The following is a 19,228-nucleotide window of genomic DNA, read 5'->3' as shown; positions in this document are numbered from 1 at the left end:
AGACAAATAATGTCTAACAGTAATTGATTTAACACATCACGATAAGTAGATTGAGTGTGGGCACTCTCAAGTTAACAGATATGATTATACTGCCTAATCTGTTACAGAGTATGTTGTTGCCAAGTAATGTAGAATAGATCCAAAGTAGTAATCCAGAATAGTTTTGAAGAGGCCATTAGAATAATAAACAAATCTGATTACCTTGAACATAATAACAAGCTAAGTGTTTAATATGTCCTATGAAGTCAAAATTGGGCACCATCATGTGGTGAAATTTGGAATTGCATCACATCCAATTTTGCCTGGGAACAAACAGATTAAATAAATCTTAGTTTTGAACAAGCCACTCCTTCTCAAACAAGTAAACTCTGCCCATTTCGCGCAGTAGATGTTCTGTTAATATCTAGTATTTATACAAAGTCATAATTTAAATTGCTTTCAACCTTCATTCATCGGTTCAACCAACATTACTCGCTCTTATTACCAACTTGTATTGATTTAACTAAGCGTTTAATACTTCCTATCAGGTCTCAAGGCAAGATTTGGCAAAATACAATTTCAGCAAATCCAATTTTGCCAGGGAACAAAAATAGATTAAATAAACTAAATAAGTCTTCTTCCCATTAAATAAATCAGAAAAGTCTGTCTTGTAACCAGTCCTCTTCAAACAAGTAAAGTCTGCCCATTTTGTGCCGTAGATTTTGTGTCTATGCCTAGTATTTAAACAAAATCATAATTTAAACGACTTCTTTCCTTCATTCACTTTGGAAATTTGGAATTGCAGCAAATCGAATTTTGCCAGGGAACAAAAATAGATCAATTAAACTAAATAAGTCTTCTTCCCATTAAATAAATTAAAAAAGTCTGTCTTGTAACCAGTCCTTTTCAAACAAGTAAAGTCTGCCCATTTTGTGCCGTCGATTTTGTGTTAATGCCTAGTATTTATACAAAATCATAATTTAAAGGACTTCATTCCTTCATTCACTTTGGAAATTTGGAATTGCAGCACATCAAATTTTGCCTGGGAAGAAAAGTAGATTAAATAAATTTAATAAGTCTTACTACTTCCCATTAAATAAATTAAATACGTCTTACTTGTTCCCACTCCTTTACAAAAAAGTAGTTTAAAACGAGGTCCCTTCACTCAACCTTTAACCCTATTTATTCACCTTCTAGGCTAAGTGTTAAAGGCTAAGTGTTAAAGGCTAAGTGTTAAAGGCTAAGTGTTAGAGGCTAAGTGCCAGAGGCTAGGCGCCAGAGGCGAGTTTTTGTGGGCTGAAGTTTTAGTGGGGTTAGTGTGAATACAATCCAAAAGAATACAACAGAATACAATACAATAGAATATAATACATAGATTAAATTCAATAGCTCTTACTACTTCCCATTAAATAAATTAAATACGTCTTACTTGTTCCCAATCCTTTTCAAAAAAGTAGTTTAAAACGAGGGCCCTTCACTCAACCTTTAACCTCAACCCCGCACGTCACATTGTGTTGTATCTGTGAATGTTGGTTGTGGCCAAATGATAGTTTTCTTTCATTCGTTTAGGTTCCACGGTGTTTGTTGGCTATGTTTTCCACTGTCAGAAGGATGAAAATACAAAGTACAACGCTTGGACGTGGGCGAAGACGTCACCGGTGAGTCCTTCCTTCCTATTTATTTACCTTCTAGATGCTAGAGGCTAAGTGTTAGAGGCTAAGTGTTAGAGGCTAAGTGTTAAACACAATACGAACAACACAACGATACTGCACTGAACAACACGATACCGCACTGAGAAACACGATACCGCACTGAACAACACGATACCGCACTGAACAACACCATGCCGCACTGAACACCATGCCGCACTGAACAACACCATCCCGCACTGAACAACACCATGCCGCACTAAACAACACCATGCCGCACTGAACAACACCATGCCTCACTGAACGACACCATGCCGCACTGAAAGACACCATGCCGCACTGAACGACACCATGCCGCACTGAAAGACACCATCCCGCACTGAACACCATGCCGCACTGAACAACACCATCCTGCACTGAACAACACCATCCCGCACTGAACAACACCATGCCGCACTGAACAACATTATGCCGCACTGAACATTATGCCGCACTGAACAACACCATGCCGCACTGAACAACACCATGCCGCACTGAACAACATTATGCCGCACTGAACAACACCATGCCGCACTGAACAACACCATGCCGCACTGAACAACACCATGCCGCACTGAACAACATTATGCCGCACTGAACAACACCATGCCGCACTGAACAACACCATCCTGCACTGAACAACACCATTCCGCATTGAACACCATGCCGCACTGAACAACACCATCCCGCACTGAAAAACACCATCCCGCACTGAACAACACCATGCCGCACTGAACAACATTATGCCGCACTGAACAACATTATGCCGCACTGAACAACACCATGCCGCACTGAACAACACCATGCCGCACTGAACAACACCATGCCGCACTGAACAACATTATAACGCACTGAACAACACCATCCCGCACTGAACAACACCATGCCGCACTAAACAACATTATGCCGCACTGAACAACATTATGCCGCACTGAACAACATTATGCCGCACTGAACAACATTATGCCGCACTGAACAACATTATGCCGCACTGAACAACACCATGCCGCACTGAACAACACCATGCCGCACTGAACAACACCATGCCGCACTGAACAACACGATCCCGCATTGAACAACACCATGCCGCACTGAACAACACCATCCCGCACTGAACAACACCATGCCGCACTAAACAACACCACGCCGCACTGAACAACACCATGCCTCACTGAACGACACCATGCCGCACTGAAAGACACCATGCCGCACTGAACGACACCATGCCGCACTGAAAGACACCATCCCGCACTGAACACCATGCCGCACTGAACAACACCATCCTGCACTGAACAACACCATCCCGCACTGAACAACACCATGCCGCACTGAACAACATTATGCCGCACTGAACATTATGCCGCACTGAACAACACCATGCCGCACTGAACAACACCATGCCGCACTGAACAACATTATGCCGCACTGAACAACACCATGCCGCACTGAACAACACCATGCCGCACTGAACAACACCATGCCGCACTGAACAACATTATGCCGCACTGAACAACACCATGCCGCACTGAACAACACCATCCTGCACTGAACAACACCATTCCGCATTGAACACCATGCCGCACTGAACAACACCATCCCGCACTGAACAACACCATCCCGCACTGAACAACACCATGCCGCACTGAACAACATTATGCCGCACTGAACAACATTATGCCGCACTGAACAACACCATGCCGCACTGAACAACACCATGCCGCACTGAACAACACCATGCCGCACTGAACAACATTATAACGCACTGAACAACACCATCCCGCACTGAACAACACCATGCCGCACTAAACAACATTATGCCGCACTGAACAACACCATCCTGCACTGAACAACACCACCCCGCACTGAACAACACGATCCCGCATTGAACAACACCATCCCGCACTGAACAACACCATGCCGCACTGAACAACACCATGCCGCACTGAACAACACCATGCCGCACTGAACAACACCATGCCGCACTGAACAACACCATGCCGCACTGAACAACACCATGCCGCACTGAACAACACCATGCCGCACTGAACAACATTATGCCGCACTGAACAACACCATGCCGCACTGAACAACACCATCCCGCACTGAACAACACCATGCCGCATTGAACAACACCATGCCGCACTGAACAACACCATCCTGCACTGAACAACACCATCCCGCACTAAACAACACCATGCCGCACTGAACAACATTATGGCGCACTGGACAACATTATGCCGCACTGAACAACACCATGCCGCACTGAACAACACCATGCCGCACTGAACAACACCATGCCGCACTGAACAACACCATGCCGCACTGAACAACATTATGCCGCACTGAACAACACCATGCCGCACTGAACAACACCATGCCGCACTGAACAACACGATCCCGCATTGAACAACACCATCCTGCACTGAACAACACCATGCCGCACTGAACAACACCATGCCGCACTGAACAACACCATGCCGCACTGAACAACACCATGCCGCACTGAACAACACCATCCTGCACTGAACAACACCATCCCGCACTGAACAACAGCATGCCGCATTAAACAACACCATGCCGCACTGAACAACACCATCCTGCACTGAACAACACCATGCCGCACTGAACAACACCATGCCGCACTGAACAACACCATGCCGCACTGAACATTATGCCGCACTGAACAACATTATGCCGCACTAAACAACATTATGTCGCACTGAACAACACCATGCCGCACTGAACAACACCATGCTGCACTGAACAACATTATGCCGCACTGAACAACACGATCCCGCATTGAACAACACCATCCCGCAGTGAACAACACCATGCCGCATTGAACAACACCATGCCGCACTGAACAACACCATGCTGCACTGAACAACATTATGCTGCACTGAACAACACGATCCTGCATTGAACAACACCATGCCGCACTGAACAACACCATCCTGCACTGAACAACATTATGCCGCACTGAACAACATTATGCCGCACTGAACAACATTATGCCGCACTGAACAACATTATGCCGCACTGAACAACACCATGCCGCACTGAACAACACCATGCCGCACTGAACAACACCATGCCGCACTGAACAACACCATCCCGCACTGAACAACACCATGCCGCACTGAACAACACCATCCCGCACTGAACAACACCATGCCGCACTAAACAACACCACGCCGCACTGAACAACACCATGCCTCACTGAACGACACCATGCCGCACTGAAAGACACCATGCCGCACTGAACGACACCATGCCGCACTGAAAGACACCATCCCGCACTGAACACCATGCCGCACTGAACAACACCATCCTGCACTGAACAACACCATCCCGCACTGAACAACACCATGCCGCACTGAACAACATTATGCCGCACTGAACATTATGCCGCACTGAACAACACCATGCCGCACTGAACAACACCATGCCGCACTGAACAACATTATGCCGCACTGAACAACACCATGCCGCACTGAACAACACCATGCCGCACTGAACAACACCATGCCGCACTGAACAACATTATGCCGCACTGAACAACACCATGCCGCACTGAACAACACCATCCTGCACTGAACAACACCATTCCGCATTGAACACCATGCCGCACTGAACAACACCATCCCGCACTGAACAACACCATCCCGCACTGAACAACACCATGCCGCACTGAACAACATTATGCCGCACTGAACAACATTATGCCGCACTGAACAACACCATGCCGCACTGAACAACACCATGCCGCACTGAACAACACCATGCCGCACTGAACAACATTATAACGCACTGAACAACACCATCCCGCACTGAACAACACCATGCCGCACTAAACAACATTATGCCGCACTGAACAACACCATCCTGCACTGAACAACACCACCCCGCACTGAACAACACGATCCCGCATTGAACAACACCATCCCGCACTGAACAACACCATGCCGCACTGAACAACACCATGCCGCACTGAACAACACCATGCCGCACTGAACAACACCATGCCGCACTGAACAACACCATGCCGCACTGAACAACACCATGCCGCACTGAACAACACCATGCCGCACTGAACAACATTATGCCGCACTGAACAACACCATGCCGCACTGAACAACACCATCCCGCACTGAACAACACCATGCCGCATTGAACAACACCATGCCGCACTGAACAACACCATCCTGCACTGAACAACACCATCCCGCACTAAACAACACCATGCCGCACTGAACAACATTATGGCGCACTGGACAACATTATGCCGCACTGAACAACACCATGCCGCACTGAACAACACCATGCCGCACTGAACAACACCATGCCGCACTGAACAACACCATGCCGCACTGAACAACATTATGCCGCACTGAACAACACCATGCCGCACTGAACAACACCATGCCGCACTGAACAACACGATCCCGCATTGAACAACACCATCCTGCACTGAACAACACCATGCCGCACTGAACAACACCATGCCGCACTGAACAACACCATGCCGCACTGAACAACACCATGCCGCACTGAACAACACCATCCTGCACTGAACAACACCATCCCGCACTGAACAACAGCATGCCGCATTAAACAACACCATGCCGCACTGAACAACACCATCCTGCACTGAACAACACCATGCCGCACTGAACAACACCATGCCGCACTGAACAACACCATGCCGCACTGAACATTATGCCGCACTGAACAACATTATGCCGCACTAAACAACATTATGTCGCACTGAACAACACCATGCCGCACTGAACAACACCATGCTGCACTGAACAACATTATGCCGCACTGAACAACACGATCCCGCATTGAACAACACCATCCCGCAGTGAACAACACCATGCCGCATTGAACAACACCATGCCGCACTGAACAACACCATGCTGCACTGAACAACATTATGCTGCACTGAACAACACGATCCTGCATTGAACAACACCATGCCGCACTGAACAACACCATCCTGCACTGAACAACACCATGCCGCACTGAACAACACCATGCCGCACTGAACAACATTATGCCGCACTGAACAACACCATGCCGCACTGAACAACACCATGCCGCACTGAACAACACCATGCCGCACTGACCAACACCATGCCGCAATGAACAACACCATCCCGCACTGAACAACACCATGCCGCATTGAACAACACCATGCCGCACTGAACAACACCATCCCGCACTGAACAACACCACCCCGCACTGAACAACACGATCCCGCATTGAACAACACCATCCCGGACTGAACAACACCATGCCGCACTGAACAACACCATTCCGCACTGAACAACACCATGCCGCACTGAACAACACCATGCCGCACTGAACAACACCATGCCGCACTGAACAACACCATGCCGCACTGAACAACACCATCCCGCACTGAACAACACCATGCCGCATTGAACAACACCATGCCGCACTGAACAACACCATCCTGCACTGAACAACACCATCCCGCACTGAACAACACCATGCCGCACTGAACAACATTATGGCGCACTGAACAACATTATGCCGCACTGAACAACACCATGCCGCACTGAACAACACCATGCCGCACTGAACAACACCATGCCGCACTGAACAACATTATGCCGCACTGAACAACATTATGCCGCACTGAACAACACCATGCCGCACTGAACAACACCATGCCGCACTGAACAACACCATGCCGCACTGAACAACACCATGCCGCACTGAACAACACCATGCCGCACTGAACAACACCATGCCGCACTGAACAACACGACGTCGCACTGAACAACACGACGCCGCACAGAACAACACGACGCCGCACAGAATAACACAATACCGCACAGAACAACACAATACCGCACAAACAGTTTTAGATAATATTACGTCGCAGTCATGTGACGCGGACATGACGTCAATAGGCGGAACTCACGGCAAAATTATAATCCGTGGGCGTGGCTTGCAACAGGAAGTAGGAAAGCGGCAGTTCTGGCAAACAAGACACAGCGGTTAGTAACACGATGACTAACAAGGCAAATATTTTTGTTTTCAGCTTGCAACTTGACCGTCTAGAGCGTACAAGGTAATTACAACTGTTTTTTTTTTAGCCCTGAAAAGCGAGGGAGTGTGGCGTTTGGGAGGAATGTCGAACTCGGCGTCTGCTTCCAGCCACAGACGCCAAATTCCGACGATTATTTCGACTGGTCAACGGTTGTAAATTATTGCGTTGACTAAAAACGTTATTTAACTCTACTCTTAACTTTGCCGTTTCAGATATGCGGGTATTACACCGCGGAAATGACGTCAATAGGCTGAACTCTCGCCAAAATTCAAATCTGTGGGCGCAATGGCCTTGAGCGAGACACCGGATACAAACACGACGATTATCAACAGAAATATCTTTATTTTCTGCTTGCAAGTGGACCGTCTAGAGCGTACACGGTAAGTACAACTCATTGTGTTTAAAAAGATTTACGTTTGTGTAGTTTGCGTTGCGTTGTATCTGTGAATGTTGGTTGAGGCTAAATGTTAATGTTTAATTTCATTCCTTTAGGTTCCACGGTGTTTGTTGGCTGTATGTTTTCCACTGCAAGAAGAGGCTCGTATCATTGACCAGCAGGAGCTACAATGGTGAGTACCCCTTTCGTCTTCCATTTATGTTAAACACTTCCTATTTCATGTCTAACAGTACTCGATTTAACAAATAACCATAAATAAATACAGTGTGGGCAGTCACGTTAACATATGTGATTATCCTGCCTAATATGTTTATCACAAATATGTCACTAATCACTAATATGTTTATTTGTTTATCACAACACCTTTGGACCTTCAGCAATCGATTATTTCCCTTCATCTACATAGAGACAGAACGATGGTGTCTTAAACATCTCATTCATTTCACCAAATAACTTCACGCAGGTGGATAACGGCCGTCTCGGTCACGCTATGTTGCGTGATGCAGTTTTGAAGAACCAAATGCATTTATTCAATGAATAAGTCAAGCTAGTTCTATGTTTATGATGTTGTAAGTTACGGTACCGATTGAAGTTGAGTTCGAAGCCAGTGGAAAACAGCGCTGCGTTTGTGCTCTCCAGGTACAAATGTTGTGATCTCTGACTGACGACCGGGCGAGACTCGAGTAAGAGATGTCCAAACGAGCTCCGGCAGGGCGGGCCAAGGCGGAGCGAACGGACGCCCTTCAGGCCGCCAATGACGAGCTGAGAACCAAACTGATGGACGTCCAGTTAGAACTTCAGCAGGAGAAGAACAAGGTGAAAACCTCAACAGACAGACACTGCCTGCCTCCCTGCCTGCCTCCCTGCCTGCCTCCCTGCCTGCCTCCCTCCCTCCCAGTTTTCCCGATGTAGATTAGACATGCGTGTGCCATGACTGTGTCAGCCTACATCAACAAATGCACCGAGGACGTCAGCACCACTAAGAATATCATCACCCGGGGCAACCAACGACCCTGGATGACTGAGGAGGTACGTCAAACGCTACGAGCGCGGAACTCTGCCTTCAAGTCTGGCGACAAGGAGACACTGAGGACAGCGAGAGCCAACTTGAACCGTGCCATCAGGATAGCGAAGCGAGACCGCAGTCGAAAATTTCAGGATCGTTTCCACGACGTCAAAAACATCAGGAGTATGTGGCAAGGCATACGGGCGATTACAGACTACAACTCACCCTCCCCCCCCCCCCCGGTGGGTGTAGTTGATGCTGACTTTCTAAATGGTCTAAATAACTTCTTTGGGAGGTTCGAGGCACTAAACGGCACTCCAGCAGTTAAAACTGTCCCCCATCAGGAAGAGGAGGTACTCTGCCTTGACTCCGCCGATGTGTTGAAGACCCTGAGGAGAGTCAACCCCTGTAAGGCCCCTGGCCCCGACAACATTCCTGGGCGTGTGTTCAGGGAATGTGCAAGTCATCTGGCTGGGGTCATCACAGACATTTTTAACACCTCGCTGGGCCAAGCCACAGTGCCGGCGTGCTTTAAGACTGCCTCCATCATTCCGGTGCCGAAGAAACCTCAAATCACCTCATTTAATGATTACCGGCCTGTTGCACTGACTCCGGTTATGATGAAGTGCTTCGAAAGGCTGCTTAAAGGTCACATCGTTTCCAGACTCCCCCTATTATTTGACCCGTTCCAGTTTGCCGACCGGCAAAACCGCTCCACTCAGGACGCCATCTCCTCCGTTCTTCACCTGAGCCTGGCTCACCTGGAGGAGAAGAACACCCATGTGCGGAGGCTGTTCCTGGACTTCAGCTCAGCGTTTAACACCATCATCCCACAGCATCTGGTAGGAAAATTGGAACACCTGGGCTTCAACACCCCCCTTCGCAACTGGCTGCTAGACTTCCTCACCAACAGACCTCAGTCAGTCCGGGTCGGACAGAACACCTCTGATGTCATCACCCTCAGCACAGGCTCCCTTCAGGGCTGCGTCCTGAGCCCCCTGCTGTGCACCCTGATGACACACGACTGCGTCCTCAGGTTCACCACCAATCACATCGTGAAGTCAGCAGACGACACAACGGTGGTGGGGCTCATCAGAGACAACAACGACCTGGACTACAGAGAGGAGGTGGAGCAGCTGGTGGGCTGGTGCAGAGAAAACAGCCTGATCCTGAATGAGGAGAAGATGAAGGAAATCATCGTCGACTTCAGGAAAAAACAGCCTCACCACGCTCCAGCTGTGGAGGTGGTCAGCACCACCAAATTCCTGGGGGTCCACATCACAGAAGACCTCACCTGGACTATGAACACTACGGCACTGGTCAAGAGGGCACAGAAGCGCTTGTACTTCCTGCGGAGGATGAGGAGAGCCCACCTGCCCCCACCCATCATGAGGACGTTCTACAGGAGCACCATAGAGAGCATTCTGACAAGCTGTCTCTCTGTGTGGTGTGGAGGCTGCACCGCCTCCGATTGGAAGAACGTGAGGAGAGTGGTGAGGACAGCAGAGAGGATCATAGGGGCTCCTCTTCCCTCCATTCAGGACATTTCATCTCAGCGCTGCATGTCCCGTGCCCGTAACATCATCAATGACCCATCACACCCCCACCATGGACTGTTCTCCCTGCTGCCCTCTGGGAAGAGGTTTGCAGCATCCGCTGCAGGTCCACCAGGTTCTGCAACAGCTTTTTCCCTGCTGTCATCAGACTGTTGAACACTAGAACTGTTGAGCTCTAAACTGAACTCTGCATCACACATTCACAGAACTGTACTTTATGACACTACGGACCTCTATCTTGCACTATCTCGCACTACCAACTTTACTGAACTTGTATAAACCCTTTAAATAGAAGTTTAATACATGGTTTAGCATTCCTCTGCACACTCTTGAATACTGTTTTGCCTACTTGCACTATTGCATAATTATCACTGCTGCACTTTATACTTATTTTTAATATATATATATATATATAGTATATGTATATATATATATTTTCATAGGATATGTTACTTCTATTCAACTGCAATATCACTACTTTGTTGTAAGACGTATGCAACGGAATTTCGTTTTGTATGCACCATGTGCAGACAAGATGACAATAAAGTTTGTCTAAGTCTAAGTCTAAGTCATGTCAGGTCAGCTGTCTGGAGAGAGAGAGAAGTCAGGACCTGCGGGCGGAGCACCACCGTGCCACCGCCGCCATGACGGAACTCAAAAGCAAACTCCATGAGGAGAAGCAGAAAGAGTTAGCCATTACCAGGGAGACATTACTGCGGCAGCATGAAATGGAGCTGATGAGAGTGATCAAAATCAAAGATGGAGAGATCCAGCGACTGAATGCCTTGGTCCTCAGCCTGAGGGACGGCTCCATGGACAAGGTGATCCGCTCTATCCGTGTCTGACTATCCGCACGCCACGTCGGGCTTCGATGCGGCCGCTACCGTATTGTGTAGCTTGTCCCCAGTAAGCGTCGCGGCGCTCCGTTGCGGTCTCAACGGCCCGGTGTGGCGCAATGTCTGCTCAGGTGAGGAGGGGGGGCGCTTTGCTGGCGGAGGTGGAGGAGACGCGGCGGTGTCGGGAGACCGAGCGGTGTCGCCTCCACCAGGAGCGCGGAAGAAGCCCTGGCAGCGGCCCAGCAGGCCTGGCAGTCCCGAGCGGCCGAGCTCCGATCGGCTCATCACCAGCATCGGGAGGAGCTGAGCCGAACCAAGAGAGACTGCGAGAGGGAGATCCGCCGACTGGTAGGACTGATCAGATGCGCGGTGCGTGGCTATGTTCCCAATTTTGTTGTATACCTGCAGTGCAATGACACCTAAGGCATTCTATTCTATTCTATTTCACAAGAAGAAAATGTCCGGTTGCTCGCTTCGCTTTTGTCACAGCAAAGGTGTTCTAGTCGATTCAAGAAAAAAATTGGCCGGTTGCTCTCTTTGTTTTTGTCACAATTCTGGCAAATGAGTTTGCCCGCCTGCCTGAGCGCTCCCCGTTTGTACATCCAGACGGATGAGATCAAGCTGAAAGACAGAGCGGTTAGTGTTTTGGATGAAGCCCTGGGGCCGGCCACGTCCACCGCCTTCAGCTGCAGACTCAGGCTGCCGAGCAGCAGATCGCTGCCCTGAGGGATTCCCAAAGGGCGGGCCTAAACTACCCTGGAAGTGGGGTCAACGCCGCTACTAGCAATCCTCTTCATTGCGTAAGCCACCTCATCACACACTTGCAGTACGCATGACTTAGTTCGTTGCTGGAGGAAGGTAGCACAAAAACAGTTTTGAACTTTGAACGAGTGCTTGTGTGTGTGTGTTGCGGGGCGTTTTCAGTCTCAGGAGGATCGGGACACGCGACGGTTTCATCTGAAAATCGCTGAGCTCAGCGCAGTCATCAGGAAACTGGAGGATCGAAACGCCCTGCTTTCTGAAGAGCGCAATGAACTGGTAATTTATTGACGGCACGCTTGAAGGTTTGCGCTACGTTTGATGCGCGCCATCCAGCGAGGCACCCATTGCGCTTGCTTATTAGTTGAGCGGCGCGGCGAGTCGGTTGCCTGGTAGATGTCTTTTATTGGGAGCCAAAGCCACGATTCCGTTCAAACCGATGCAAAAGGAATGGATACGTTCTGGCCCGCGTGTTGTGCGTCTTTCACATCCCGCACTTCATGCTTGCAGCTAAAGCGACTGAGAGAAACAGAAAGCCAGTTTCTGCCACTCCTGTACAAAAACAAACGCCTGAGCAGGAAGAATGAAGAACTCTCGCTGGTGCTGTGTCGCCTTGAAAACAAAGTGCGCTTTGTCACCCAGGAGAACGAGGAGATGGCAAGCTTGGTAAGTCGACGCGGACAACGGCGGCGTGCCAACAGAGTCCACTGCATTTGTGTTCCACAGAGAAGGCCTAGTTCGCTCAATGACCTGGACCGCGGTTGCGGCCAGCAGGACGGTGAAATGGAGTTCCTTCAAGTTGTGGAGCAGCGGCACATCATCGACGACTTGTCCAAGGTCTTCAGGCAGGCGACTCGGTGCACGTACGGCAGCGCCGCGCTCGCTCGCTGTCGCCAGGAAACCTTTTCCGTCCAAAGCTTGGCCGGCGGCCGCCATCCAAAAAATTGGCCCCTTAAATTCCGACCTTTCAAGCAGGAGCATTGTGCGCACGCGTTTGAACACGCTTTAGACTTGTTTTGCCGTTTTCAGCAGCTCAAAGCTCCCGTTTTGTCAGCGCCTTTGCCACTCGCTGTGCGCTGAAAACGACGGACTTGCCCGGCTGCTCAGCCCGTCAACCATGAGCCGCGAGCGCGACGTCATTGTCCGTAGGCAGCTAGTGGCAAAATGCACCCTGTTAGAGTTGCGCTCGCTCCAACTTATTTTGCAAGAACCACACGGGAGACAAGTAAGTTCTTTTGGACACCTGCAGGTGGAGAGTCCATCCGTTGTACGAATGAAGTCTGACTCTCGGCTCCTGCACGAGCATTTTAATTAAGAGAAACAGGGTGGGTGTAAGAGTGGATTGAATAGAGGAAGCCCTTGACCTCTAGTCAAAACATAGCAAGGGGTGTTTTACGACTTTGTGTAGGAAGGGATAAGCGATAGGGATAAATAAGGGATAAATAATATTATTTATTACAGGTCGCAGTCAAAGTCAAAGCAACACAATGATACGATAAAGATAATCTGGAAAACCCTGACACACCCTGTAGTTGTCACTTTTGGAAAAGACGAGCGTCCCTCCAATCATCGCCGGTGACGTGTTTTTCAGGCTCTGGAGACAGGAGCTCATGTCAGAAATGTCATTGTGAGTCGCGTTTGTTTCTGCGCCGGAGCCGTTCGTTCCCTTTGCATCCAAAGAATCTCAAAGGCGGATTATTTGTGTCGACAGGAGAGAGATTTGCTGCTACGATACCGACGTCGAGAATCTCTGAGGAGGAACAAAGCGTGAGGTCCTGCAAGGTGAGTCTGTTTGTTTGCGGCTGCTTGGTGTTGCGCAAGATGAAATGGCCTTTTTCTCGCTATCGTTCCTCTCGTCGATTCATCGTGAGGTGTCGCTTCAGTTTGTTCAGAGAGATGTTTGCTTCCGCGCCCGCAGGTCATCGAAACATTTTACGGCTACGACGAAGACGTGTTGGTGGACTCGGACGGATCGTCCTTGTCTTTTCACACCGACAGAACCCCCGACACGGAACCCGAAGAGGTAGCCCGCCATTTCTGCCAGCGTATTGGCACCAAACATTCCTCTTCAGCCTGGAATCGGACTCGTCTTTGCGTCGCGGGTGCTTTGTCGCCGGTCTGACTGATTCTGGTACTAGTGCTGTGTTGCATTGGTGTGTGCATGAAGAGGCGGAGCTTCGCTACCGCCAGCTGACGCAAGAATATCAAGCGCTGCAACGAGCCTACGCTCTGCTAGCCCAGACCAGCGAAGGGGACTACGACGCCGAGAAGGAGATCAAGGTGGCGCCCCTTCCCGCAACCCCCGGCCGGGTCGCAGCCTCCCCGTTCTCACCCAGCCTCGGGTGTTCTCTGGTCTGAAAGGAGGAGGAGGAGCCTCCCTCCTCCTCCTTTCAGACCAGAGAAAAGCTGATGGTAGAAATGGGTCACTATCAAAGCAGAGTAGCAGATCTGGAGTCAGCGCTGAAGCAACAAGGACAGGTAAGCTCATCAATGAGCACACCTTTTTCTCAGACAAAATAGCTACATTCTTCAGTCACTCATCCGTCTGGCATTACTGGACCAACCCCCCCCCCCCCCCCCCCCCCGAACGTGGCTGGGAAAATGCGGAGAAAAGCAAATGTCATTTTCCAGTCAACCAAAGAATTTGTGGATGAAAATGACACAACATTCCAAAGCTGTCCACGCGTTTGTCTCTTCTAGAATGTCAAGTGGGTGGAGGAGAAGCAGCTGCTGCGTCAGAGCAATCAGCAGTTGGCCGAAAAGGTGACGGTAAGAAAGGCGCTGGGCGGAGTCGCTTGGCGTCACACCAGTCGGGAAGCCCCGCAGATGAGGTCTGACTGTCTTTTCAGGTCAGGCGGATGGAGGCGGAAGAAGCGCGTCTGAAAGAGCACATCCAGGATATCCGAGACCAAAACGAACTGCTTGAGTTCCGCATCCTGGAGCTGGAGGTGGGAAGACTCGCACAAGCGTGTTGAGGCCAGAGATGTGACGGACGGACGGACGGACGGACGGACGGACGGATGCATGCCTCTGCCTTTCAGGAGAGGGAGTGGCGCTCCCCCGTCTTGAAGTTTCTGCAAGTCCGTTTCCCAGACGGCCTCAGCCCTTTGCAGATCTACTGCGAGGCCGAGGGCGTGAGCGTACGTAAGGCGTCCCTCGCAACCCTAACCTTAACCCGAGGTCCCAGAACACCTTACATTGCTCCTTGCGCCTTTCCCCCGGACATCGTCGTCAGTGATCTGATGAAGAAGCTGGACATCCTGGGCTATAACGCCGTAAGTGTATGTCGAACTCCTTATGTTCGCACTCCACGAGACTCGGCGGCTCAAATGTGACTTTTGGAAGGCTTTGCGCTGAAAGAAGCTTGTTGACGCTGTGCCTTTGGGCTCTTGCAGAATCTCACCAACGAGGAGCAGGTGGTCGTGATTCACGCCAGGACCCTTCTCACCCTAGCCGAGAAGGTAACGCGCACGTCCACGCACGCTCTCGCATTCTGCTTATGTGACAGCAGCCTTTCCTCAGTGGTTAGAATACATCAAAGTGACCAAGTCAGCACTTCAACAGAAGATGTTGGACATTGAAAGTGAGAAGGTAGACAGACACGCGACATCAGCCAAGGGGAACTCCGGCAATGTGCCCCAACAATTCTGACCTTGAGCTGTGCTAGGATATGTTCTGCAAGCAGAAGGGCTACCTGGATGAAGAGTTGGACTTCAGGAAGTGTTCCATGGACCAGGCTCATAAGGTAAGCCGCCCTCAAATCTCCCGCCGGACCACTGATGGACGAGGATTGCGGCCCAGAGGATCCTGGAGCTGGAGGCCATGTTGTACGAGGCGCTACCGCAGCGGGACTGCCCCGCCACGGACGGCGAAAAAGCCAGCCACGCTGGCGTGAATGACGTGCTGACGGCGGATCAGAGAGAAGAGCTTAGGAGCGCCGTGGACCAATGGAAGCGAGCCCTGATGTGCGAGTTGAGGGAGCGCGACGCTTGCATCCTCCAAGAGAGAATGGATCTGCTGCACAGCGCGCAACAGGTAAGGGCCCAAAGCCAGCCCGGCACTTACTTGCACGCTTACTGGCTTTTGAATGCCACTTTCCATTTGTCCGTCCTAGAGGAACAAAGAGCTGAAAGAATTCATCGAAGCTCAGAAGAGACAAATCAAACAATTGGAGGAGAAGTTTCTGTTTCTCTTTCTATTCTTCTCCTTGGCCTTCATTCTGTGGCCCTAACACCAGCTGGTGAGTGAGCTCCAGCGGCACCGCACTCGACACCTCCGATACACTGCCAGCCGGTCTCAGACGTTGGCAGACGCTCCGATGCCAACGTATACCCCCCGCCACGGTGACAGAGGCACCGCGTCACACCGGCGCTCATCCAATCAGAAGGCAGGAAAAGCAAATTCACATGCAGGGCACTTTTGAACCAGAAGAGAGCGCCACAAAAAACGGTTGTTGCCCCAAACGCGCACTAAAAAGGGTCAGAATAACAAGAGTCCCACTGGCCAGCCGGGGCCACCCGTCCAGCTGTTTCTTCAGGGGGGAAAAAAATTGGAGTCACCGGTGAGTACATTTTGCATTTAGCTCTGCTTTTCTGCTTCTGTCTTCAAGTGTGTGGCATCCTGCGATCAAAGATTCAGCCAACCCCAAAGCGGTTGACCTCAACGTCCCACCACCATGCCTACCAGAGCAGGTGACGTGATGCTTTGGACATCCTTCCGTCTCAGATGCCCAAAAGTACTCTTTGCCACATCTGCGGCAATACGGTGTCTTTTCAAAGGTGCAAATAAATCCAGCGTGGGCGGAACACGCACGTCTTCGGTTTTTCCCGCTTTGTTTGTGTGACAGCTGTTGTGAAAATTTTATACAAATAAAGTTGTATAGTACAGGTTTGGCCAAGCCGCAACTCCCGAACCGCATGCGGCTCTTTTATGTTCATATCAACATTTGTGTGTGTGTGTGTGTGTGTGTGTGGGGGGGGGGGGGGTTGTGCGTGTTGGCTTCACTTGAGTTCAATTTGGTATTTTGGTCAAAAGCGCATGTGGTGAAATTCCACAAAGTAGGATGGGCAAACACATTTCTTTAAACTATGAGTGTCAATTGGGCTCTCGAAATGGCAGGGAAAAGATGCACAGCAAAACGAAAATACGTAGATGAACACAGGACGTTTTAATCAGAGTGGGAAAGTTTCTATTTTTTGTTGAACGTGATGGCAAACCATTCTGCCTGATATGTCAGACCTCAGCGCATTTCAAAGATTCAAATCTTCAGCGCCATGCACTTCAGCTCACTCCATGCTAACATTGATCAGGCGTCGAACCCGCATCATCATGCTTAAGAGGTGGCCATGCTAACCAGTGCGCCATTATGTCAACGCATAATAACTAAGTCTACTGGTCAAAACAGCGGTTACTATATGACGTCGCTACGTCGTGGTCACGTGACGCAGACAAGACGTCAATGGACGTGGGCAGAGTTAACTTGTTTAAAAGGGAGTAGGCAGAAGAAATATTTAATTTATTTAAATCTATTTTGAGTGCACACCATTATGCCAATGCATAACAACTGTAAATCTACTAAACAAAACAGCGGTTGCTATATGACATCTGCCACGTCGTGGTCACGTGACATACGTGACGTCGATGGGCGTAACTTTCGCCGGAATTCAAATCCGCGGGGAGAGTTAACTTGTTTAAAAGAGAGTGGGCAGAAGAATTATTTAATTTATTTAAATCTATTTGGTGTGTGCGCCATTATGTCAATGCATAACAACTGTAAGTCTACTAAACAAAACAGCGGTTGCTATATGAGTCTGCCACGTCGTGGTCACGTGACGCGGACGTGACGTCGACGCCTACTTTACATCCCACCGATCACAGGACCCCCTCGGCTGCATAACCGTGCCCCCTTCCCAACCAATCGGATTTGCTATACGCGAAAACGACGCCAATGGAAAGAGCTTCCGCCCAAATTTAAATCCGTGGGCGTGGCTCGCAGCAGGAAGTAGGAAAATGGCGGCGATGTTGACAAAGACACAGCGGATGGTAACATACGACTAACAAGAGAAATAGTTTTATTTTCTGCTTGCAACTGGACCGTCCAGAGCGTACACGGTAAGTACAACTCATCGTTTTTAAAAAGAAGTACTTTTGTTGCCCTGAAAAGCGAGTGAGCGTGGCGTTTGTGGGGGACGTCGAATTTCGACGATTCTTTCTGGTCAACGGTTGTAAATGATTGTGTTGATTAAAAAAGAAAACTTGATGTAACTCTACTTTTAACTGCCGTTTCAGATAGATTTGGAATTGCATCACATCCAATTTTGCCTAGAGCGTACACGGTAAGTAACACTCGTTGTGTTTAAGGAGATTTACGTTTGTAATAGCAGAAGTGTAGCCGCGTTGCGTTGTACGTGTGAATGTTGGTCCGGGCGAAATGTTAATGTTTAATTTCATTCCTTTAGGTTCCACGGTGTTTGTTGGCTGCAAGTTTTCCACTGCAAGAAGAGGCTCATATCATTGACCAGGAGCGAGCTACAATGGTGAGTAGCCATAACATTTATGTTAAACACTTCCTATTTCATGTCTAACAGTACTTGATTTAACAAATAACCATAAATAAATACAGTGTGGGCACTGAAGTTAACATATGTGATTATACTGCCTAATCTGTCACCGAGTAGATTGTTGCAAAGTAATATAAGATCCAAAGTTGTAATTCAGAATAGTTTTCAAAAGAAGGCCATTAGAATTATATACAAGTCTGATTACCCTGAACAAGCTATTAATTAAATCACAAATTCTTCAATTCAAAGATTTGGTAGATTATCAGACAAATAATGTCTAACAGTAATTGATTTAACACATCACGATAAGTAGATTGAGTGTGGGCACTCTCAAGTTAACATATGTGATTATACTGCCTAAT

General features: G+C 49.3%; 1 protein-coding gene across 1 annotated transcript; it reads left to right on the top strand.

Annotated features, from left to right (window-relative positions):
• Positions 1-14,481: 14,481 nt before the first annotated feature.
• On the top strand, positions 14,482-16,201 carry LOC148377966 (janus kinase and microtubule-interacting protein 3-like). The gene is made up of 7 exons (XM_088368077.1): positions 14,482-14,784; positions 15,007-15,075; positions 15,156-15,254; positions 15,348-15,581; positions 15,702-15,767; positions 15,829-15,897; positions 15,974-16,201. The coding sequence occupies exons 1-7, from the start codon at positions 14,716-14,718 to the stop codon at positions 16,199-16,201; spliced, it is 834 nt and encodes a 277-aa protein (XP_088224203.1). The 5' UTR covers positions 14,482-14,715.
• Positions 16,202-19,228: the final 3,027 nt, after the last annotated feature.

Source organism: Syngnathus floridae, unplaced genomic scaffold, assembly GCF_059516105.1.
Source record: "Syngnathus floridae isolate MCC-2025c unplaced genomic scaffold, RoL_Sflo_1.0 HiC_scaffold_72, whole genome shotgun sequence".
Taxonomy (NCBI): Eukaryota; Metazoa; Chordata; class Actinopteri; order Syngnathiformes; family Syngnathidae; genus Syngnathus; species Syngnathus floridae.
The sequence above is the reverse complement of the archived record's forward strand: the minus strand, read 5'-3'. Positions and strand labels throughout refer to the sequence as shown.